The sequence below is a fragment of the Pleurodeles waltl genome, chromosome 3_1 (genome assembly GCF_031143425.1).
Source record: "Pleurodeles waltl isolate 20211129_DDA chromosome 3_1, aPleWal1.hap1.20221129, whole genome shotgun sequence".
Lineage (NCBI taxonomy): Eukaryota > Metazoa > Chordata > Amphibia > Caudata > Salamandridae > Pleurodeles > Pleurodeles waltl.
This window is the reverse complement of record NC_090440.1, coordinates 667,530,537-667,556,446: the sequence shown is the minus strand read 5'-3', so window position 1 is coordinate 667,556,446 and position 25,910 is coordinate 667,530,537. Positions and strand designations below refer to the sequence as shown.

Below are 25,910 nucleotides of genomic sequence, written 5' to 3'. Positions count from 1 at the left end.
GCACCCTTTTCTGGCTACTGTATTCTTACCCATGACCAGTATGTCCCCAACTGAACACTGTAAAACATATGGAAACACAAAGACACTGCATGGTTAGTGCGCTTATAATCTGTACACTGCAGGAGGATGGAAAAATGAAGACCAGAGATGCACAGGACGCATGAGGCCATGAGACCCTGGCCATAGAAATAAGAGCATGACTAGATTTGACTTAGGACTTGGGTTTTGCCAACTTTGAGGGAATGACGGGAGGGATAGAGGATGGAAAGGAGATCGTACAAATACCAACGTAGTGTGAGGTAAAGGGTTTGGGGATTTTGTAACATGGGAGAGAGAGAGGGACACAGGCAAGGAGGGTGGAATAGTAGTGTCAGACCTGATAGCCTTAGGGTGGTCTTCCCCCAACTTTTTGTCTACCTCCCTCCATTTTTCTGATCTCGTTTTTGCTGCTCCTACTCAATTAGCATATTTTATTTACCTATAACTCCCTAGTAAAGTGCATTATATGTGCCCAGGGCCGGTAAATTAAATGCTGCTAGTACGCCTGCAGCACTGATTGTGCTATCCACATAAGTAGCTCCTTAAACATGTCTCAGGCCTGCCATTGCAAAGCCTGTGTGTGCAGTTTTACTACCACCTCGACTTGGCATTTAAACCCCCTTGCCAAGCTTTAAACTCCCCTTTTATTACATTTAAGTCATCCCTAAGGTAGGCTCTATGTGGCCCACAGAACAGAGTGCAGTGTGTTTAAAAGGCAGGACATGTACTTTTATGTTTTACATGTCCTGGTAGTGAAAAACTCCCAAAGTTGTTTTTCACTTTTGGGAAGTATGCTCCTCTATTAGGCCAGCAATGGAGATTCCTTAGTATACCTTTAAGCTGTAATTCCTGTTCAGAAAGGAGTGGCTACCTCATGCTTCATATCTTTGGGACGGTTATGATATATCCTCTTTACTGATAAAGTCAGATTTAACATTATTATTTTTGAAATGCCACTTTTAGAAAGTAGGCATTTTTCTGCTTTTACTACTCTATGTGCCTTACAGCCCTTCTCCAATCCCTGTCTGGTCTTGGCTGGGTGACAGCTCTCCTTGTGCATTCCGTCCAGACAGCCATAAACACAGGACACTCAACTGCATCTGCATTCATCTGCATACTGACGGGTCTTCCTGGGCAGAAAGGGTGGAGGGGCTCTCACTTAAACTTCAAAGTGTACTGGTCTGACCCCACACAAAGGACTGGTAATCCCCACAGATCTCCTGGCAGATAGGAGTCGGCTGAAAGGGTAACTGGTGCACTTCAAAACCACTGTTTGAAGTCTCCCTCACTTCAAAGGCACATTTGGATTTAAATACTGGGTCTCTGACCCCCTCAGATCAGACACGTCTGGACTGGAACTGAACCTCAGTCAGAAGAACTGCTGTGCTGCTCAAAGGACTCAACTAGACTGCTTTTCTGGAAGGACTGCTCTTCTGCTTGTTGCCATGCTGCTCTCTGACCTTGATGGAAAGACCCTGCCTTCCCTCCAGAGTGATCTTCAAGGGCTTGCTGGCTTGCCCCCTGTTCTCTTGCAGACTAGGGAACCTTAAAGATTTCCCACAACTCTTCTAGAGCTGCTGGACTCTGCTCTCTGGGAGTCTCATCCTTGCCTCAGGTGCCACCTCCAGGTTCTGGGCCTTAGAAGCAGGTTCCTTAGCTGAATTTCATCAAAATTGAGGCATTGCCTCGAGTGTGGCAGAAAAATTGACGCATCGCACCTCTGATGACTCCAAACTCTGGGTCTCAGAAGTGGGTTCTGCAGCTGAGTTTTATCAAAATCGATGCATTGCCCCGAGTGCACCAGAAAAATCAACACTTTCCCCGAGTGTGGCAGAAAAAGTGTTGCACTGCATCTCAGATGACGATGCTGCGGCTTCCCGATGATAGCGGATACACAGCTTGCGTGGCTCACTGACGACGCCCTATGTGGCCCCACAGCAGCGCAACTCAGCAAAGCCCGCCCAAGAAGCAGCGACCTGACTGCGTTGAAAATACCAATGCCTCATGTCTTCTGCGTCAGTGCTTTGTTACATCCAAGGTACTGGTAAAGAGGCCCCTGCATGGGTTCTGTAGCTGGCCTACCCTCAAGAGTGGTTGGCCTGAACTTTGAATGTGCACCTGTCTCTCGCGACCTCAATTTACCTTTTAACCGCTAGTGACTTCTAAGCACTGTTTTTGCATGCAGGGCCTGATTTAGAGTTTGGCAGAGAGGGTTACTCTATTACAAACATGATGATATCCCATCCGCTGTATTGCAATCCCTTTATAGTCTATGGGTATCGCCATACAGCGGACAGGAAATCCAACCCGTCCGCCAAACTCTAAATCAGGCCCTAAGTCTTTAAAAGTTCAAATTTCGACCTCCACTGGATGGATTTATGTCATTTTGGGCTTGTTTTACTCAGATAAATATTGCCTGTTTTTTAAACCTGGTGTGGACCCTTTTTGTGGTATTTTCACTATATTACTGTATGAGTTATTGCACAAATACTTCACACATTGCCTTCTAAGTTAAGCCTGCCTGGTCTGTGCCAAGCTACCAGTGTGAACACAAGATAACTTAGGTTGTGTTGTGACTTACCCTTACTAGGAGTGTGGTCCCCCCTTGGACAGGGGGCACTCCTCTGCCAACTAGAGACCCAATTTATAAACAAAAGGCAGTTAAAAACCTAATTGCAGAGCAAGTGTGGGAATGTCGAGTAAGCTGGCTGAAAACTTGGTATTAGGAGAGTTGGCTGACTATCACAAATAGGTGATGTGATTTAGCGGGGCTGTTCTACGCTTCTGCTGCTGATTGCAGTACTATTCCCCTCCAAATCCTGAAAAGTATATTGATTGTATTCTGTTTCTCTGTTTCCACTATGTATTCTGTTTCTCTGTTTCCACTACTTTCAATGAAGAGAGGAGTATCATATATACATGCTCAACACACAGTTTTGAGAAATTCACTTATTTGAAGTGGAATTCTTTTAATCATGTATTACAAATAATTTTACATGTTTGTATAATTGGATCCAAAACTGACATTAGCCACAAGCAACAGCTTCCTAAAGGTGCTGCCTAACTCGATGAGACCAGTATCAATCAATGAAAATGGATTCTGCCAATCACTTAGGAGGCCTTGCTAATTTTTTAACTTATGCTCCTCCAATCACAGCAAAAGATAAAAGGCCGGAGATTCGCCGCTTTAGTTTGTTCCAGGAGCTGATGAAGATGTTTGTGAATAACAGGCCATATGTACACCACATAATGGTCTAAGAACCTAGACCTTTGCAAACAGAAGAAAAATAGAGAAGACTTCAAAGCACAGAGACTCGCTTTCCAATCAGGAGATTGCTGGGCCAAAGTAGAAAGTGGAAGAAGGATAATTAAAGGGCTGTTGTCCAGTGGATAGAGATGGGGACCAGTGGAAAATAATATAAAACTTCGTAGCTTTCATAATGGAAAATTTTCAGTTCTATTAAGGACACAGAGGTAAGGATTATGCTTTACGTTCTTCACTTTATTTTAACAGCAGCCATGTTTGGTCAAATGAAAAAACTTCAAATCCAATGAACCATTGAGAAAACAATGGGAACCAAGTCTATCCAATCAACACACAATAGTCCCTTCATAGTCCCCCGTTTACTCTCCTTCCTGTTTCTTCATGCGACCGAAGCCGAAGTTTCTCTACGTTAATCTTGTTTGGTTGACTCAGTTCCCTTGGACCAAAGAAAATCAATGAGTTTATCTGTTTTATGATGAAGCTCACATAAGCATAAGCATTCACCAGTAGTAGTTGTAGCATTCAAGTGTTACAGTTGAAAGTAGAAGTCAATATGGCTCATCAACAGAATTACTTACTCCCAGATGTGAGGTAATTCTCCCTTGAAACAAGATCATAGTACAGGGTGGAAAAGTGCAGATTCTGGCCTGAGGGTGGGATAATCCTCGTCTCTGTGTCTTTAGAATTGAAAACTTTCAGTTACGAAAGCTAGGAAATGTTATATTCTATGTCAGGACTGAAGGCAAGGATTGCGCTAGTTCAAAGCTTGTTGACCACCAGAGCAGCAACACTTTGGAGTGACTTAAAAAAGAACCATTTGAACATCAAATCTGACGACCAATCAGCTGCATTCAGGATGGCCTCCAAGTGTGCCCCTAAGGTAAACACCTTAGATGCCATAGCTCACCTGGTGGAGTGTGCTCCATACATCCTTGTATCAATGCCGGCTTCTTGCATTGTTCATCAGACCCATCTCACGATTGTGAAACCCCCTTGTGAGGTTTGCGGATGGCACTGAGGAGTTGTCGCTCCCCCGCTGACCGGAGTTCCTGTGTCATGGCTTCATAAGTCTTTATAAATACAAGGAGCATGCAGTTCCTAAGTGCAAGAAGGGAAAAAAGAATCTAGGTCTGGAAGAACCTGAGGCATTAGATTGGAGGATCTGATTGCTCAGGAGCAAGAGCCCTCACACACCCCTAGAGGTGCGATGCTTCATCATCAGGCAGCTCCTTGTTGGGCCGGCGCTGCAATGCCCAACAGGCGCAGCTAGGGGGCTTTTAGCCAGAGATCTTCTGTATTTTGCCAATGTGAAGAGTAAGGTGCAGTGTATGTAGTGACTAAGTGAGTAGACTGGTGTCAGGTGAGGTTAAAAATAATTAAGGGATACCCTAATCTTTTTGGTCTGCAGGTGCCATTTTTATCATTAAAAACTATATTTAATAGTGCATTCGCCAGAAGAGGCTATAATGGTCCAAACTGGCTCAAAAGGTAGTGAGTGAAAAGAAGGTAGACATGTTTCTTGCCTCTTTGTAGTCAAACCTGATCATGGCCTTTCATCAGGACCGAAATTCTAATCTACAGCCTTAACGCAAACCGATCTGTTGTGAATGAGCCCCATTTGAGTTGGAGGGCTTTCAACACGGATGGATCCATTTTCCAGAGACTGAGGTCTTGGAGGTAGCAAGACTGCCAGTCAACTATCAGACTGGCTGACCCTGGGAGATGTTCTGCTGTGACCGAGAAGCTCAGAAGCTCTGAGCTAAATCCAAAAGGGTCTTGGATAAAGTACCTCCGAGGTGGCTGATGGAGCAGACTGCTGCTAAATTGTCCATCTTGAGGAGGAGGCAGCACTGGACTTTCTCTTTGGTCCAACATTTCTCTGTGAAGGAGCCGACTAACAGTTCCAGGCAGTTGCACTGAAGAGCTTGCTCTTGATCGGACCATTTTCCTCCAGTGGAGAAATCCCCACACCTTGTGTCCAGCCTGTGCTGCTGGGATCTGACTTCACAACCAAATCTGGTTGAGATCCGAAAATAGCCTGGCAGTACGTGAGGTCCTGTCTGAGGTGGGAAATATTGAGGTGCTGCAGGGCACCGGGAATCTGGCCTGGATGGAGAGAAGACCCACCACCTACACTGGATGGGGAGGCCAATATGCGCCGAAGTTCGTAGTGTATCCATTAGGAGAAGGTCTTTAAGGTAGATGGTCAGGCGTATGCCCTTGGAACAGAGAAGTTCCACCACAGGCTTGAGTACCTTCATGAAACCAGTGAGCCAAGGAGAGCCCAAAAAGCAGTTTTGTGAACTTGACCATCCATTGACGCCATATGAATTATAGAAAACACCTGTGGAATGGGAAGGTCAGGATCATAAGGCAGACGTCTTTGAGGTCTGGAAGCCCTAGCCAGTCCTTGGGGTGAAGAAGATCCCATAAAAGATGTATTCTTTCCACCTTGAAGTGACAGAAAACCAGCCACTCGCTGAACTCTCAGAGGTTTATGACAGAACATTGACTGTCATCCTGTTTCTCCACAAGGCGTTGTTGATGAAGCCCCCAGGGTCATGGGCCATAAGAAAGATAGCTCCTTTGGAAAGGAGTTCAGATACCTCCGCAGATACCGGAGCAGCCCCTCCATCCGAGAATGGCAAGGGTTGAGGAGGATGAGGCTGGACCGGAGAACCCTGGAACTCTATGTGAAAGCCTTGAATGGTCTGTAGAACCCAGGCGTCAGATGTCACTGCCATCCAGATGTGGAAAAAATCTGCCAACCTGCCCCTAGTTTTGTATGGTAAAAAAGGAGAACACTCACCATGGGAGAGGCCTAGGTTCTGGCCACCTCGGTATCCACCTCTCGAACCTCTTTGGCGGAAATAGGAGCCCCCAAACCTGGTCTGGTCCTGCCACTGTCCTCGTTTAGAGGCCTGCTTTGTGCTGGAAGCAGCCGACTGAGCTCCACCTACCACGGCAAGCCCAGTGAAAAACCGGGTGTGAAAATTCTTCTTCATTGAAGACTGGGCCATATCTAGGGAATTAAACGTGGCAATGAATTTACTGAGCTCCTTAATGAACAAGTCCCCAAACAGACCCTCTTGTGCAATCTGCCCGGCCTCTGAAGTGGCCCGATCCCCAAGCTTTGGATCGATTTTGATGAAAAGAGATTGGCGCCTATCCTTGAAGTTGGTGCAGTTGGCATTTACAAGAAAGACAGTGGCGCGTTGCATCCAGCAAGAAAGGGTGTCCAGGGAGATGAGGGATCCTGAGGCCTTGGCATCTTCTGCCATATCCAGAATTTCTGTTAGAGGGCCAGCAAGGCCAAGCAATTTGTCTTGGCATGACCACCATGAATGGTCAATCCCTTTCTTGGGATCGTGAATATATTTGGCTAAGAAGGTAGCAATCTGGGGGTAAATCTCAGAGGTGACCTTCTTGTCCTCTAAAGGTGGCCTGGGGCACTCTGCCTTAAGGCAGTTGCGCACTTCTTTGTCTAAGGGCTTGAGCAGTCTCTCAGCCACACATGTGGCCACCTTCTCTGCTGGCACCCAATCCGAAGATCGCAGATGCAGTAAGTCATCTGGGTTCAGCACGTCTGAACCATGGGCGTGGGTATCTGTGTTGCTGGTAAACATGGGGGTCTGCAGAGGGACGCCAGGTTCTATCTGGCTCCAAATTCCCATCAGAGGGAGTCATCCCCATCCAGGGGCGTCAGGGACGCAGGAGAATTTGCTGCATTGGAGGCAAGTTTAGTAGATTGCACAGCTGGTGGCAGGGAAATGATCCAACCCTAAAGGGGTGGTAGTATCTAGAAAGGCATGCTTGGGCCTAGCAGAGGCATTGAGGTCGACTCCTGGGTCCCTTGCGGGCTGCCCTAGAGGTAAAGGGGCTGAAGGCACTGGTAAGTCTTCCTTGAGGTGGGGGGGTTTAAAGCAGCGTTCTGCCATAGATAATAACTTCTGCTCTAAGGGCGCCACCGCTTCAGAAACCGCCCTGCAAATAGAGACGTCAATGACATCACATATGTTGTCGTCAATAGGTTGGCAGGAGACAAGTTTTTCCTCCATAACCAAGTCCTGCAGCTCCTGCATAGTAGTGGCATCTATAGCTGGGGGATCCTAGGTATATGATGTGTCTGGCCCAAGACTGGGAAGGGTTAAGCACTGGGGACAGAAGATGCCCTTTACACAAAATTTATCAGGGCAACCCCCAACTCTGGGAAGTATAATGCCTGGGGTAATGTCCCTACCGGGAAGGAGCATGTTGTGCATTAAATTAACAGGGAGGATAGGCCTCCGACATAGGCCCCATGCTGGGGTAGCAGCGTGTGACAAGTAAATAACTTGATGCAAAAGCCTCGCTACGTCCCCCTTCGCTGGGGGTTCTGGTGCTTTGAGGACACTTATGTTAGCGAACCCTGTATAAGGCTGGTTGCGTTGCTTCGACGTTGTGTCTGAGGCAATCAGAGCACCCAAGCCAGCTGCAACATGACGCACCCCAGAAAAGGTGAGCAGCATGCGAGTTCCTTCTAGTGGTCGGAAGGTTTCACTGCACTGCCCCGTCCACTCCTGCTGCACGAATGGCTTTGAGAGAGCACTGTCAGCTGCATAAGTAGTGAAGAGGCTTTCCTGCGGCCATTATAGTAAAGACAATGTCTAACAGTAATACTGCACTACACTCTTAAATCACAAAAGGATAAGATAAAACAACCCAGTGGCCGAAGTACTTAGTTGAAGGTTGCTGGGGCAACAAAGAAAGAGGAAGGAGTCTTCTGTGCTGATTGGGGGACTTCGTTCCTGTTGCTTTCCCTATGGTTCATGGGATTTGAAGTTTTTTCATCTGACTAAACATGGCTGCTGTTAAATTGAAGTGAAGAAAGGAAAGCATAGTTGTCGCCTCTGGTCCTGACATATAATTTAAGAGGATACAGGTTATGCACTGCTGGGTTGTAGTGCTAGGGAGGGTTTTCCCACAAGTATATTTGGATACTTTGCCGTTTCTGGTGAACTCAAATATGCTCTGGTACAGAGGCGCTGGAAGTAGAGTTACTAGGGGTGGTGCAGCACTCCCAAAATAACCATGCTGGAGTTCAGAAGGTGAATGAGCAACAAAGATGCTTTTAAATTTTGTTTTTATCTTGTCACATTTGCTGTGTGTTTAAAGACAGAGGTCAAATATCAGGCTATGTCTCTGACAAATTGCTGCATATTCTTTTAACATGGAGTCTGGCGTTCACTTTTCTTTCTCTGACTGCAAAGTTTTGTAAAGTGAACTATTCAACAGTCTTGGGGGGCACAGGAATTGTGAAAGGAAAGGTTGTTGTGTTTTCTAACACTCACCATTTAAATACCTGTAAAATAACTGCAAAAGTTGCAAAATAAATCAGCAGTTAGGTAAGCACTTATGAAACATGTTATTTTTTTTGTAATTCTGAAGTGTGACGGAAACAAAGATTTTATTAGGATCAAAACAAATCAAGACACGTTTTCTGGGTGATGTGCAAAGGGTAAATATTTGCTGAAAACCAATGTCTGCATATTATTGTTTATGTGCTATATAGTTTTATCAGTAAAACCGCATGTCAGAGATAATTTTGTGGCCATTTCCATGGAAAATGTACTGTCTGTAAATTAATGTGCTCTATCATACCAGGCTTTAGTAATGTTTTTGCGACTGTTTGCTCCAAAATGCACCACAGTCTACATACTTCATTCACACCATTCTCCTGATGAATTAACGTGTCTTATTTGCTAGACTTTTTCTTTGTGTGATGCTTAGATTTTTTTTTACAATCCCTGTGACTTTCATCATGTTACATTGATGTCAGCATCCCAGATTTGGTGGTGGAAAATTGTTCCAGCACCACTGCTCTGGTAGACAATGGCACTGTATGGGAGAATGTGGTGGCATCGCACATTTAAGGATACAATAGTGTGTAAGCAGTTCAAGTTCTATCATAAGGTGCATTTTCTAACCAGTTTTGGTTGTTAAATATTTTTTAGGTTACATTTGGAACTTTGGGCTAGAGATGGTTTTATCCTTACAAGACAGCTGTCAGATGAAAATCTGAGCCACAAGCATTGTATGCAAAGGTAATCCATCTTGTGTGCTGTCAAGGAGTGCATTTGTGGTACATTAGAGATGAATTCTCTTTCAGCGTGAATCCCAAATTCGGACAAGAGTATACTTCAGTAATTCCTTCTGTTGGTGTCCATTGAATTCCATAGCCCCTTTACTGCTGCGACTGTCAACTGAACTCCATTTTGGTTACCAGGTGTTTTCACCCAGAGCTAGCACAAGAATAAGAGCTTGTAGATTCAATTTAATAGGAGTTTATCATGTGGAGCTCTCCCTGGGATGGGATAGTTCGGTTTCACTTTAGTTTATCCTCAGTTTTAATTATCAGGCATTTTTCACCCAGAACTGGCTTCAGAATAAGGGGTTGCACAATCACTTATTATGGGCAGCTCTCCCTAAATTATGATAATTCGGTTTCAATTCAGTTCATTCTTGGAAGTGGAAGCTGTCTACACAATATACAAAGGCTACCTGCCCCACGTCTTTGGACCTGCCATTTTCCAACTCTGTTCTGGGAGGCACCCAGAGAAACATGAACAAGAGGTGTAGGGAGGCGGCAGAGCTCTGAAAAAATTGAAGGGCAGAAAAATCTATGAGGTTAGAAAAAATACAATATGCAAAAGAAACTAATTTAGCATCATGGGAAATAAACAGACGACGTAAAAAGTTTTAATCAATATAATGTTTTTACGTCCACACCTAAGTAATGTAGGCAGATTCTACCATCATTTCATTCAGGCATCTTTCATGTGTTGGGATTCTTTTGAGAGGTAGCTGAACTCTATGTGCAAACAGGACTATGGGCCTAATTTAGATACTAGTGGATAAGTTACTCCATCACAACAGTGACTGCTATCCCGTCCACCAAAATCTAGATCCCATAGGATATAATGGGATAAGATTTTGGCGCATTAGATATCCGTTGCCATTGAGACGGAGTATCTTGTCTGTGAATATTTAAATCAGGCCCTAAGTCACGAGCACCACAGGATGGGAAGAATGCTCTTTGGAAGTTTGTGAAGAATGGATGATGTTGCTTTAGCAGAACACCTCGTATTACTTGCTGTAAACAGTGAATAAGAACGGAGTTAGAGAGTTTTACTTGAGTATCAAAGTAGAAAGGCTGGGCTAGAAAGCCCAAGCTTGGTACTGTTGCTGATGTAAGGCCATAAAAGAGTGAGGTTTCGAATCTTAAATCGCAATTCTTGTTCAAATGGGCAATATTATTGTAAGAATATTTACCGATTTCCAGGGGTATAGATTGCTGACTTCTTTTTTTTGCTAGAGTTGGGTTCAAGACTTTAGTAGGCTTATATTTTAACAGGCTTTGGGGTCCAAAGAAGAAGTTACAGTGGTTGAGTGAAGGACTCTTCATCTGTCTATTCTTATTGCCCTCTCCTGAACTTATTATGGGACTGCCTTTAGCATGGTGGGGGTTGGGAGGAGGGCTTCATAGTTCAACGAAGGCTAGAAGGTTGTGTTCCAATGGATGACTTACATGGTTTGTCTCTCTCCTGGAGATCAGGATTGCCTATTCGTCACCAGTGTGGAAGATGGCACGCCAACTTCTATATACAAGGTGGTTTATCCACTTCCTGTATAAAGGATAGTCTATTCATTCCCACCTGTGCAGGATAGTGCGAGGAGACTCTGTACTCATTCCTCTACCCTGGATGCTGCTAGGTTCCAGTCTCAGTGCTGTCACAATCTGACTAGTGAATGCCTGCCCTATGACAATGACTGCGAGCAGAGGACAGTGGCTGTGGCATCTGAAGAGGGTTGAGTTAAAGCGAGGGGTCCTAATATTCTTGGGAGGGTCAGATGTCGCTCCAGCAGGATGTTACTTTCATTGACTTGTTATTTCTATTCACATCTCTTCCCCATGCTTTCTACATCACATTTTTTGTTCTGAGTTCAGGAGGAGGCTGCATCATTTAGACACCTGTGTTCTGTCCTGCGCCACTGCCTGCTAATGAGGGGAGACAATGAAGACATAACAGAGGAGTTCCACGGGTGAGTGCACCACGATATGTTTGCGCTGAGCGCTATCATGGAGAGATTCGGGCCTTCCAGGCTGAGCGTTCTTCTGTTCCTCCATTAACGTTCTTCTCTAATCACTGACAGTAGTGTGCATTTTAGGGACTGATTATACGTGATGTTCTTCCTGACTAGACATTCCTCTACACTACAGAGTGAAGAGCCATGCTCCATATCTTTTATATTTTCCTATCCAAGGCCCAAAATTGTCTTATAAAGTCACTATTTATTCCTGCTGGGAGAGACTACGGACCTGATGTGCAAAGGTTTTTTGAGGTTATAAACTGCCCGATTCGCAGAATCGAGCCTTTTGTGATCACAAAAAGCTTATTTTAGTGTACAAATAGCAAATTGCAATTCTGTAACTTGTTACTGAATCGCAATTTGCATTTATGATTCAGAATTTGGAAGGGGTGTGTTAGGGCGTCCCTTCCAAATACTGATCCACAGTAGTACGTGTTAATGTTTTGTAACCGAATTCAGTGGTTCAATTTTCGACCCATTAGGAATCATTTATTTTAATTTAAAACTTTCATACACTAGGAATAGCGATTTCCTGATTGCAATTCGCAGAAAATCGCAATTAATAAATAGCTATTCCTAATGTTAGTACATCTGACCCATTGTCACTGGCATCTCCATCCAAAAGATCCTGTCAGTCTGTTGAGGTAAAAGATGCTCTTTCATTTCCCTGCTCAGTGTGAAGTTCGGGTTGGGTACGTTTACCCGCAGAACCAGGGTCTCCTCCCCCCCAAACAGGTGTGGACACCTTCTGTCACCTTGACGACTTTCCAATCCAAAACCCACCTCAGTCCTGCAGAGACCTCCTTCTCCTGGACTGAGTAAAGGCTTCCATCTTCATGCCAGTCCTGCGTCCTCACAAGGCAACTTGCATTGACATTTACCGCATCCTTTTCTCTGTTAAGTCACACAGTGAACCTCCTGGGGAACCTGCCATTTAAGTGTCTGAATGCCTTGCTGATCCCAAAGGTGAAACCAGGGTGTACTGAGTATATGGGAGTCAACATGGATGCGCTCAGCATGCTGCTGGACTTCTTGGAGCAGCGCCTGGACAGGGTGAGTGTGCCCTTATTAGTCCGTTCTGCAGATTATATATTACAGAAGTCAGTCATGCTAGGGAAAAAAATTTCACTGCACTAACGGCCTAAAATAGATAACCAGGAAAATAGGCTGTGAGCACAGAAATGTCACTTCCTAAGTGGAAGCTGGAATGAATGTACCACACTGGAAGATATAAGGTAAACCAGAGGCAAAATCTGATGTAAGGTAAGACTCTCTTAGGAATTACTTCAAGCAAAGGAGGATAGCTGTGCATTTCAGCCACCTTCTCATTTATATGCTAGCTCACCTTGAGATATTCTCGAGGAGCGGGAAGTAGTGAACACTTTGACTGCTAATCATAGGTAGACTGGTAGTGTTGAAATGTCGTTTGCAGTGCATGTCGGGACAGTTTTATAAAATATGGAGAGAAGACGATATTTATGTTGGCAAATTTACGAAACTTTTTATTTAACGAGTGCAGTGGAAAAGTGAGGTCTCTTTAACTTGCATCATTAGCGCGTCTGGACGTGTGGAAGTCAGTGTCAGCGAGGGTGACATGGGCCACCCATTGAAGATCACTAGGTAGAGTCACTGCAGCATTTTGCATCTTTTGGAGTCCATTCGGTGGTTTCTTGAGCGGGGTTGTTGCTCTAACCCGAAGGACAAATAGAGCAGATGAAAATAATGTTCTCTCCTACACTTTCCTGTATTGACTTTCCATCCTCTCACTACCAATAGAGTTAAATCTACTCTCCAGTTAGCGCTGCTATTTCTTTTCTGTTATCTCCTATTAATGTATAATGGTGAAAACTACAGCCTGAAAAGGCAATGACCTGCTATACAACGTAAATACACATTTAAAAGTCCATAAAAATTATTATACAATAAAAATGAATTTCTTTTGTTCTTTAAATTTATTTTGAGAGTTTTATATAGCGTGGACATGACTCGAGGGTAGCGGAACTCTTGACATCAAACAGTGACAGTTTATGTCCTCCGGTTAGTGTTTACAGACTGCTAAATATCAAACATTACATGCTCTTTCGTCCAAAAGGCTATCACTACAATATGTCATTATAGTGTGCATGGAACTGATGCTATACAAAATGTAAACAGTAAGTTACTTTGAAATATTGCTAGAAAAGTTATATTAAGATGTTTCTCAAGCTATTGTTACTTAAGCAAGGTAGATGACAAGGAGCTTGCACGTTCCTAAACTTCAAGTCCTCCATTCAAGTTATTAGTTAGTAATAAAGCCCTGTGAAGAAGCTGGCCTCCAGAGAGTGGTCATTTATTGACCACATAAGTAAGCCTTTCTAAATGTTTGGCCATAAAACGAATGCCCCTACCTGGAAAAGTATCCCAGTCTCAAGAAGCAGCCATTGTAAAAGCTGTCCATGTGACCTTCGGATTCACACCTCCGCCATCTCCAGGAATTGAACCAGAAGAGGCAGGGTGGTGGTGCCCAAGGAAGGCTTCCTTTTGAGCAAATGTATCTGTCTCCGACCTTAACAGCGCTGGTCACTGTCAAGATGACTGCTGAATCCCTGATGGCTGCTGCTCCTTTCACCTAAAATTGTGCAGGCATTTACTTTAGGATTCAGCTGGCCCTAACAGTCAGAGGTAGGCTGAGCTATAAACATATTTAGAGGGCTTCGGGGATCCTCACAAGGCAGCGCTGGTCATACCACTCAAAGCAGTAACATGCCATGTCAATCAGATGCCTTAGCTTGACATGTGCCTGCTGCTGTCCTAGCCATTTAAAAACAGTGGTTGAATGGGGCAATCAAGGTGTTTTCATGCTATCTGGCTGTATCAAGACTTGTTCACACCTTATAGAGGAGGCAACAACTACGAGAGGCTACCATGTTTCAGAAAGGAACAACATATCACTGAGGGCACCCTTTCTGCTTGTCATTCACCTTGAATGGAACCAAGCACATCATAGACACTCCATCAGAAACAGAAGCTATACTGGAACTGAAAAGACCAGTTGTGTGAGACCTCACCCACAGCAGGTCAACATTCAAGAACCGATGATCTGACCCATCGACGGGGAAGGTGGTTCACAGTTCCCTTAAAGCAGTCCTCCCTCAAGCCCTCGTAAGACGAGATTCAAGGAGAGATGAAAGTGGTTATAGACAAACTGCATGCAGAAGAGGCCAAAGGTGGAAGGGGGAATAAACGTTACACAACTGTCTAGCTGTGAACGAATGAGAAACCATCCGAAGAGCTCACACTGAAATCTTGATATGTGACCACTAGTGTTGACATTGATGATGGGATAAGAGAGACACAGGGGATGGCTGTCTGCAGTATGGTGGAATTAGGGGTAGAGGGGGAGAGCTGCCAGGGGAGAAGAGTTGAAAGACTTGAATGGACACAGATATGGACCCAATGGACTGGGCATACAGATCTTCCCTAGAAAATGGGTGTGCCAATCGGGGTTAAGTGAAGATGGTTATTTGTAGTTTGCCAAGGGCGTCTGAGGCAGCACGCACTGCAGCAAGTGGCGTTTTTGGTTTTCTACTTGCCGAAGAACGGGACAGGGCCACCCCTCACTGCAATGCAGGGCTAGAGTGAGGCGGAGATCATTAGGCTAGCTCTTAATGGAGGTGGCGGATCCAGCTGACCCTAGCAGATTAAAGGCAACAACGCAGTCTCTCCCCTTCTCCCACTCATTCCTTCTTTGGAAGCGCTATACCAGCAGCACCAGTAGCAGGCAGTAGTGGCCAGCCATTGCAAGCATACATATTTGGGGACTCCAGGATCGAGCTGTAGGACTATAAGATATGGTGAGTGCCTTCAGAAGCAAAAGTAAGTGGATCACAACCTCCGAATTAATAAGATTTTATTATATCGCTGTTTTAGGATTGGGAGGCAATTGGTTATGCCCTGAAGTCCCTAATACTTAAAGGGGAGACAATGCCAGGTAGACTGTTTAGTATTACAGCCATGGGCACAAGACCTAATATTGGTGTGTGCGAATGCGAATGTGAGAGGAGGGAGAGTGAAGGAGTGCAGTGGGATACAGCGGTGGCATATATATGCCCGGTGGCAGGATTGTCAGCAGACTTTTTGTTGGAGCACGACCCAGGAATATGCAATAGGCGTCTCCCTGGGTGGGGGCGACTTTTGGGCTGTCATGGAAGCGGCCTGCGTAGTTACGGGTGCGGCTTGTGCTCTTCAACCCTCAGTGCAGATAATGAATTATGATAGAGCGGATAATGCGTGACTCCCAGTTTAAGGTACACACCTGTCCGAAATCAGCACGCAATTTCAAACAACGGCATCAAATCTCTCATGAAAAGGACTCAGGGTCTTGTTCCACAGGCCCTGGAACGCATGTTAGGGACACCAAAAGATGAGCGTGCCCCCTCATCAACCTGGAGAAGGAGGGTGAGCAGAAAGTATCTAATAGTTGTAAATTGGGAATAAAAGCATCTGCAAATGGTGTGGAAGGAAACACACCTTCTGACAGATACATTTGGTCACAGACGCAAAATAAAGGAAGCAGGGCAGAAAATGGTTTTTGATAGCCCTCTAGGAGCCAAGCGGTGCCAAACATACCACCTTTTCATGCTGGCTAGCTCAAAGGACTCTGTATTGGAGTCCGCTTCCATTAACAACCAGACTACACATAATTCAGCACCTTGTGTACAGAAGTCAACGTTGGAACCCCAACCTGAGGTGATTATCTACAACCCTTCCATGCTTGCACCCATTACGCTGGCAGATCAGTCAAAAACGTACAAAATGTTAGCATCTGCCCCTCCTGATTCCAGGTGTCCATCACCCTCCCCACAAATGGATGAGGCAGATCAGAAGTGTAGTTCTGCAGCTCAAGTTCTTCTTCATCAAATTTTGAATGAAATGAAAGCAATGAAAATCTCATAAGAGGTGGCGAATAAAAAAACAGAACATTTATCCTCAATTAGTGACAACTTACAGCAACTCACTATACGCCTTATGGGTACTAATCAGCCATTTTAAGACTTAGAAGACGGTAGTACCTAGCTGGGCACCTCAGTGGTTGAGCTCCAAGCGGAGCTGATTTTTACAGTTAAGAATTGATGACGCTGAAAACAGATCACGCCACTTAAATCTTAGGTTTATGGGGGCACCCGAAGAGCACGAAAATGGGCAGACACCTGCTAACTTAATTTCAGACCTCATATTTTCTATTCTGTGGCACAAGTAAGAGACTTCCTGCACTCAATCCAGCAGCAGCGTGGGGGATGGGAGGAGAAGTAAGATGCCATGGGGGAGGGATACCCATAATCTCTGCTAATTCAGCACATAACACACTGCTATTGTTTATTTGTTTTTCAGAAAGATGCCCTCGGTGGCCCTATGTAGTAACTAGTTCCATATCAAGGCACTGTGTCAGGGGAAGGGGGATGGTGGGAGAGAACAAGTAGGGAGGTAGAGATGTAAAAGCACAGGGTAGGGGTGGAGGTGGAGGTTCTCCTGGTTGGAAAGGAGCCTATGATGGGTTGGGCTCCAGGGTGGTCAGGGGAGTCAGAAGTAGGGCAGGGGATTTGGCACGGTTGATGGTGGAAGGGGAGCACAGGTAAGGAAGTTGTAGGGAGGGCTTTTATTTGAGGCAATATCTTGTAGTAATTTAAAGATCATTTCATGTCATGTTAATGGCTTGAATAATAGGTTGAAATGTCAGGGTATACTAGCATGGATTAGATTGTTAGCTGCTGATGTAAATTTCCTACAAAAAACGCACATAAAAGATAAGGGACATCAACCACGCATCCCAGCTTATATCCAACATTCGCTCTTTGCCTCTTCTCAGGGGCACATTGTGGCATAGCAAAATTGATTGTATGTTCAGCTCAGGGGTAGTGAGAGATCCCGAGGCCAGGTGGATTTGGATTAGAGTTACAATTCATAATCAAATCTATAATTTCATATGCTATTACAGCCCCTTTGAGGATTCACCCTCCTCTTTGGAAGAACTTCACTCTGTACTTCAACAAACGTGAGGCCATGTGATAATGGGGGGTGATTTAAATTTAATTCAGAATATGGCCTTTGACACATCACATGTAAACAAGCATCAGAATAAACCCAAGTCGAGTTGCGCTTTATCTACCCTGATTCAGGATTACACTCTAATAGATCCCTGGTACTGAAAGGATATTTCAGCTCGACAATACATGTCATTCTAAGCACTATGGTACAGATTCACGTATAGATTTCTTTCTAGTATCCCACGTAGTTACATGGGTTAACACCTATATAGTGGCTAATGCTGTTTCAGACCATTAATTAGTTGATTTGGAAGTTTCATTAGCTGTTTTTACAACCTCCAAGAACAAGATGGCATTTTAACAAAGTGTTACTCACAGATGAATCCTGGGTTGAACAGATGAGGGGCAGTCTAGAGGATTTTCGAAATTTCAATCTTGACACTGTCTCTGATTTCACAATATGGGAAGCCCTTAAAGCATTCTTTAGGGGGTCAAACAATTTCTTATCAGATAGCATTAAGGAAGTAGTAAATGACCTGGAGCTCCAAGTTACAAACAAGATTAGACTCTGCAATAGAAGTGCATGCATTGGCCCCCAGTAAATATACACAGGCAGAGTTAACTCAAGCCAAAAGCAATATTCAAGATATTTTTCCTCTATAGAAATATTGAACCAAGCCTCCTATCACCAGAAGAGATATGAGGAAAGTGAATATATTGGGAATTATTTAGCTTGGCTAACCAAACTTAGAGCCAATACCAATACTATAACAATAGTTCAAGACCCTCAGACCGGTGTGATATATTCCCAGTCACTGAAAATCATTCAGATTTTTCGAGATCATTATACCAGAATATATTCTGAGTCGCACTGCTCTTCATTAGAGACTATCGAAGCGTGGTTGTGGGACGTAGATGCTCTAACTTTGACATCGACATTAAGTGAGTGCATAACTGCTCCTATAACTATGGCTGAAGTTCTATAGGGAATAAAAGCATCTCCTAATGCTAAAGCTACCAGTAAAGATGGCATACCAGTCGAAGTTTATAAGACTTCTCTATGCAGTTAGCGTCATTTCTTTTTTGTCTTTTCAATCAGATTATACTAAGGTGCCCCATCCCCAGTACTTTTACAGAGTCTGTAGTTGTGAGCTTTTTAAAGAAAGATAAATCTGCAACAGATACCAGCTTGTATTGCCCCATAAGCCTTTTTAACAGGGATTATATAACTTTTTAGTGCAAGCAATAGATTTATTTTCCAATCAGAAAATTCTGGCAGCAGTAGTGATGCATGACACAGAAAATGTCTTTGATGTGGTAGAATAGGGTGTGCTGTATGTGGTTCTACATAAATTTGCCCTGTCACAGAACTTCATTCGATTAGAAGCGTTATATTCATGGGCCAAAGCTACCATTATAGGTATTCTTCCAATGTACTGGGTTTGAGCCTCCCTCAGTCTATACTTAACCAGTGGAAATCATTGGGTTTCAAACATTTTAAAGATTTCTTTCATAATAATTGTTTTATCTCATGGCCAGCGTGTCGGCAAGAGAAGCCTTCCATTAGCTCCTCACTTGTGTTTTTTAGTTATACCCAAATACAACATCTATGCTCCGGTTACCCCTATAATTTAAATGAAATAACATAGAACTGCCTGGGATTTTTTTATTTCACGATTAACGGATTGGGAACTGGTATAGAATGTTACTTATAAATTTTGAGCCAAATATTCTCCCTGATCATTTAAGTAAATTTGCCAGGACCACCAATATACTATAACCCTGGCACAATGGTTGTATCTTTATCAGATCAGTATGAAAGACATTCACATAGCAAATCATAAGTGGATGTCTCTTTATTGTAGGTGGAAGATTTATTATATTCCAGAAAAAAATAACAAGATCTATGGAGAGACCCAAGTGCATTGCCTTATATTTGGAACGGTGGGTGGGTATTGGCATCATATGACCTTCACCTGCCCCAGATTGTTTACATTTTGGTCGGGTATCTTTTCCGAGCTGGGAAATCGGATGAGGTTAAAGCTGGTTCCAGACATGTTGGCTGCCCTCATTGGTATTCCATCTACGTCAAATAATTTAACCACCAAGCAAATGTAGCTCTGCTTTATTGCTTCTTTAGTGGATAAATCACTCATTTTAGTGAACTGGAAGTTGTCCACCACTCCCCCTACTGGTCAGTGGCAGAATAAATTGAGGAAGGTTATGCACCATGAGAATCTCTATGCCAAAAGAGTTGGAGCAGTAAATCGATTTGAGGGAATTTGGCAGAACTGGGGTGTGTTAGAAGATCGGAACGATTGGAAAATAGGCACAGATGCTAAATCAACTATAGAACGGGAGCATTGATACTAATCAGAATATCGAGGGTCGTGCTGTCTTTTTATACATGAACTTAATATGAACCGTATTGTTATAGTTTGATCATGATATAAGGAAATATTGGGGATGTATAATTATATGTATTCTGTTAAAATGAAATACTCTTGTTGTTAATAAGTATTTTTTTTTTTAAAACAGACAATCAAGGAAGGTTCCTTAGGAAAGCACTCTTGCAAATCATGACATCATTGGACCATGAGATACTAGTGAGAGGGGCCCTGAATATAGGAATGGAATCAACAAGGGACTGTTCTGTGCAACAATAGGGCCTAATGGGATCTCTTTCTAAAAGGGCTTAGAGTGGGTAAAGGATTTGGGGCTAGTTGGTATCTGGCAAGCATGGAATCCCACACAAAGGGATTACACATTTTTCTCTGCTTCCCTCTAATCTTATGCCAGGATGGAATATTTTATAGGCACAACACAACGGTGGCTGATACACAATACACAAGCATCGAAACTTCTGACCTCTCAGATCCCTCACCTATCATAATCATAATAAGCAACCTCACACATCCCTGAACAAAGAGCCGCGGTACACATTTTATAAACTAAAATAAGGAAAGAAGCTGATAAGGATCATATTAAATGTTTTCCACTGTATGCATCACCCAAGTATTGCAGTACCTCCAGGAATGGTACCCGGGAAAACAATGTTTTTCGAAGAAAGACAAGAAAGCGAAAGTAGCGCCTCACTGGCAAACTGTGAAGTGGCGCTAATGTGTGTGGTTGTGAATAAAAACACTCTGGCCACTTTGCGACCACTCTGTATTTTGAACCTTTTTTTTTCTCTCCATCCCGAGGCTGCACTTTGAAATAGAAAATTGTCCAAAAAAGACGACATTGCAGCCAAAGTTTTTCTTTCTTTTTTGGATCCATTTCATAAGGGAACAAATAAAGGAGAGGAAAGAGAGAGTAAGAGCTGTTTGTTGAAGTCATGGTTTTAAACAAATGAGCTGAGGAGCAAACCTAATGCCATCAGCTAAGCACCGAATCACATTACCATCCAAAACATGCACATGGTAGTTGTCTTGGGATTGTAAGGAATTTACATTTTCACTCAATTCGTACTTTAAGTATAAAGTTTAATGAACTAAAACCTCTCTTCATCTATATCATGCCAGAAATAAAGGTTTCATTTGTAAACAACTGCAGTGGTGGCATTAAAAAGTCCGCTTGAACGTGTGTTTAAGTAAATATGACTATTAGCACCTCGGTGGCCGTAACTGTTATCTAGCCATGAATTAAGCCCAGTAGGGGCAGAGAATTTTTTTGGGGTATAATCTAGTTTTAAAATGAATGTCAATTTTAGTCTCAGGGCTGGCAGCTGAGCAGAGGCTGTGCTCCCAGACTGGTGGTCAGGTTTATCAGGTTAATAGTTCAGAAGCCACCTGGCCTTCACCACAGAAATGTGAGCCCTTTTACCCACTCCTCCCCCGGTAAAGGCTCTCTGTCAGTTTTTGCGGATTACAATACTCACAGTGGAGAAGCATGCTTCACATGCGCACAGCCTTCATCTTGCGCACAGACAGCTGGCACCTCGCTGTGTGCTGAATGAAAACACAGACTCAGCATGGAGAAAGGGGGAGGGGATTTTGGTGACTGCGAGCAGGATCTCAATGAAAGTGCACTGGTTGCAGGCTAACTTCACGCATGTGTGCTGCAACAGAAATGGTCAATTTAAGTTCCATATACTTAGTGTTATCCCGCAACATTATTGTGATGTCTCACTACTAAAACACACGCAAAATAACATACCATGACATGACAGCCTAAAAAAGTGACATTGTGTCATGCCCTTCATTACGCAACAAGGCAATCCGCTCCATGCTGAGGCAATATCCCTCTGGCAGCTCCTTGTTAACGCTTTGCCCTAGACCTGCCATGCTTCTCTCACATTAGCTGACCTCTTTAGCCACCAAAATCTCTCCCCGTTAACCGCTACTGATAAAAGAAGAGATACAGATGTACCACGTCAGAACTATGTTATTGCCTGGCTTTCCAGCAAACAATTAGCAACCCGAGGCTAGACTGTCACGGACATCAAAGACAGCAAACAAATAGCAGTTGCTAAAGAGAAGCCCAGAGACAGCTTTTAATATTTAACAGGCTTTTAGCAAGACTGTGCCCGTCGGGAAACAGGACGACTGGCTGGAGGCTGCTTTGTGTTAACGAAGCAATGCGGAGGACCTTACTCGTGATTCCCTTCTCAAACAAATCTTCATTAATAGCACACTCTGGGTGCCCTTGGGCAAATGTGAGATGAAAAGAACAATCTTTACAAGCCTGTTTACGGCAGAAAGCCTGGAGCAGTGATTCGGAGTCTGCATTCCTTAGTCTGTAGACGGCACTGGAGGATTAAGTGAACTCACTTCACACAGTAGCACCAGGAGGAATCAAAGAAGAAAGTAGTTCCACAAACCACCAGATGAACAGGCAAAGCGCAAAGGTTTAGTAGTTGGCCGGTGCTCCATGGGAGGGACTAAGCATTGACCACTAGCAAGGAAGGGTTTTAAAAGGACACTAAAATGAACAAATAAAATGGCTTTAAGGCCACAGAAGTATACTAAAAGTACACAATAGGCCGTATACTTACGCTCGACCTAACAACTCATTCACCTTCTTAATTAAGGGACATGAACTAGAAAATAAAGTGAATTAATTGAAAGGAATGCACAAACCGCCCGGCTTCCAGAGAGGATGTGTTATAGTTTACTTAAACAGCTTCAGCCTGACATGTGTACATTTCATGTGACACTTGTGGGTTCTACGATTTGAATTAGGCAGTTCAGTTGCTAGCTACCTGGCATGACTGCAGGTTGGGTTTTTTATCTCTGTTAAAATAAACTGCTTTCAATAGCATCCGGCGTGGGAGCCTTCATTAACTACTACAGTTTTGGTGATGATCCTGCCAGGCACACAAGGAATTCCAGGAAGAATCCAGAGATAAGAAACCCCAAACAAGAACCCATCAATGCAAAGCGAAGCCAGTGGGAATCACAGTTTGTTTGAAGATTTACTACGCTATCTATCCCAACCATCCCAAGCTGATTGTAAAGATCTGCTACAACTTGCATTTAAAAGACTGCTGAGACTCGAAGCGTTTGTAACATGTAGGCGGTTATTATTCAAGAAAATAACTTTGGCCTGCTGAATTTGTGAAGGTAATCGCTGCTTCGCAAGGGTATATCAAAGACTGTCCGAAGCACGTGCAGCAGCAGGTTGACACCCGCTGTCAACAGTGCTTGAGGTGCAGAGTGAGGATCATGCATACTTGCAAAATTGATATACAGCTATGTGGCTGTTACAGCCGAATAATCATAAGCTTACCTGCTCGCTGGCACATATTTTAAATAAATGAAAGCCCAGTACAACGCACCGGGGTATCTCTTTGTTCACCCATTTGGAAAAACACAGGGTTGAAGGGAAAAAAAAACTAATAACATAACACTTCAGTGAGGAGTCGGGCGATTGTTCCAATTAACAGCATATGTTTCTGTTGCCCAATGCTTTTGTGTGACAACTAGATTGTCTGATACATATTGTGTTTTAAGTATTGCGGAAAAATAGGAGTCTATTATCAATACTCATATCATTACATGAGTTCATATTGTCTACAGACCACAGATGGTTTACCATACTTTCAGTGACCTTTATTGTCTAATACAACCTCTATGTTCTAAAGTAAGAATGTAATTTTTTTCTCAACTGAAAATAAATTTAGCTTCAATTGTAACTCCACCTCCTTTCTTAATGATGCCAGGAGATCCTCTAATAGAATGGGAGGACTGAATTGAGTGTTTTGAAATTACATATTGGCCCTGGATGGCTCCAGATTTCCTGCAGTCAGGAAGCACTATTATTGGGATCACCGGGAAAGAAGGCCAGCGTATTTTCAAATATCTTCCACCTATGACAGATGCTCAAAGTGATGAAGTAGAAGATGTGTACAAAGAGGCAGAACTGCACCTGCAAACCAGGTTTGCTAAACAATTAAATGCCATGATGCATCAGCACATATTTTACACACAACTGCAATATTCAAATGAATCTATAGATGAGTTCATGGCCAGGTTACAAGAATTGTTGGCAAGAAGTCAATTTGGTCAGAAGACAGAACGATAAGGGATCAGTAAACAGTGCAGTATCATAGAAAGAAAATACAAGAAAGGTTGTGGGCTGCCAGTTACCCTACTTTGAAAGATGCAATTGCCATGGCAGAGGTAGTTGAGGAATCAGAAAAGTGCATGCGTGAAATGAAGAACACAGGAGGTGAGAACAAAGGTACTAAGGTGGCGGCATTAGTTGATGATACTGACCAGGTGAATGCTGTAAAGAATAAATTCCAGTCTTCGGGCAGCAGCTCCAACAAAAACAATGTAGTAAAGGTTCTTTAACATTGGACAGCTCAGGAAAGAATTCATCTTGAGTTTGGCACAGATGTGGTAGCACTTATCATTTAGCAAATTGTAAGAGTTGTTTTGCGCTGGGTAAAATTTGCTGCAAATGTGACAAGAAAGAATATTTTGCATGTATGTGTAAAGCTGGTAGGAAGAAGCTAGAAGTTGTACAGGAGGAAGAAACAGAACACAGGGTGCTCATGGTACAGGCTGAAAGCAGTGTGGGTGAAGTTGATCTTGAAAAACAGAGGTCACGTCCCAAAGCATATTTTGGGATAAATGGGAAGATGGTGTCATTAATGGTGTATACCATTATGAAACAAAATGTTTGATGCTGCGTGGCCAGGAGGAAAGTTGGTGTCCACAGATGCCATTTTAAAAGGATACCAAGGGGCTGATAAAGAAGTCCTGGTTTATGCAATGGCTCTGATCAGATTCACAGGAAGAAAAACAACTGGGTAGGTATTTGTTGCAACAGATGGTCCTCCAATTTTGGGGTGGTCATATCAAGATGACCTACATATAGAGGTAAATCCTAGAACTGACAACCAAGTAATGGTAGCGAACGCAAATGACTTGAAGGACATTATATCCCAGCATGAGAAAGTGTTTGACAACAAGTTAGGGGTAGCCAAAGACTATGAGCACAAGATCAAAAAGAAGTCAAATTCAGTTCGGGTCAGACATGTTGCCAGGAGGACTCCAATGGCAGTGAGAACAAAAGTAAAGGAGATAATTCAACCGCTACTGCAAGATGAGGTAATAGAGACAGTAGAGACTGCTGAGTGGTTATCCCTATTTGTCATTACCAAGAAGTCTGAAGGGTAGCTCAGATTTTGTTGATCTCTGCAGTCTCAATGAAAATGTTGTGATGGATAGTTTTCCTTTGCCCAATATAAATGAGTTAATATGTTGTCTGGGGAAAAATATTTCTCAATACTATACTTGAGGAGCGCTTACCACCAAGTCAAGCTCCATCCAAATGCCAAACATCTGACATCCTTTATAACGTCTGAGTGTACATTTCTATTTTGTAGACTTCAATTTGGACTGTGCTCAGCCTCCAGTGTGTTTCAGCAGTTGATGACCAAAATTCTTTCAGGCCTCATAAAGGTCATAATCTTTCAGGACAAAATTCTAGTGTTTGGAGAGAATGCTGAGGAACATAATCAAGTCTTGAGTGAAGCGTTATCCCGAATTAAAGAGGCAGGTTTAGCCTTGCCTAAAGACAAATGTGTATTTCTTTTACAAGAGGTTCATTATTTGGGCTACCCTATCACAAGGGAGGGGATAAAGCTCAAACACAATTTAGTGAGTGTAATAGTGAACGCTCAGGTTCCAAGTGACAGAGATACACTTACATCTTTTATTGGCCTAGTGGAGTATTACTCCAAATTTGTACAAGAGTTTGCTCATAAAACAGAGCCACTGAGAGTGTTGTTGTGGAATGGTAATAGGTTTATATGGGTTGAACAAGAACAAGCTGGCCTTTACCCTGGTCAAAGATAATATTTTGCAATCAGGTGTGTTGGTTCCCTATCGATCGTGGTTAAAGACCATCTTCACAGTGGATGCCAGTGCAGTAGGAGTAGGAGCAGTGCTAGTGCAAATGCATGACACGATGGAAAAAATATAGTTTTTGCTTTACATTCA

General features: G+C 43.4%; 1 protein-coding gene across 1 annotated transcript in view; it reads left to right on the top strand.

Moving 5' to 3' along the window:
* Positions 1–25,910, top strand: part of RIC8A (RIC8 guanine nucleotide exchange factor A) — a 150,538-nt gene that overhangs the window by 63,943 nt on the left and 60,685 nt on the right. The window contains exons 4-5 of the mRNA XM_069223212.1: positions 11,292–11,386; positions 12,337–12,487. Of these exons, the coding sequence (XP_069079313.1) occupies positions 11,292–11,386; positions 12,337–12,487 (246 nt within the window). The remainder of the gene's footprint in view (positions 1–11,291; positions 11,387–12,336; positions 12,488–25,910) is intronic.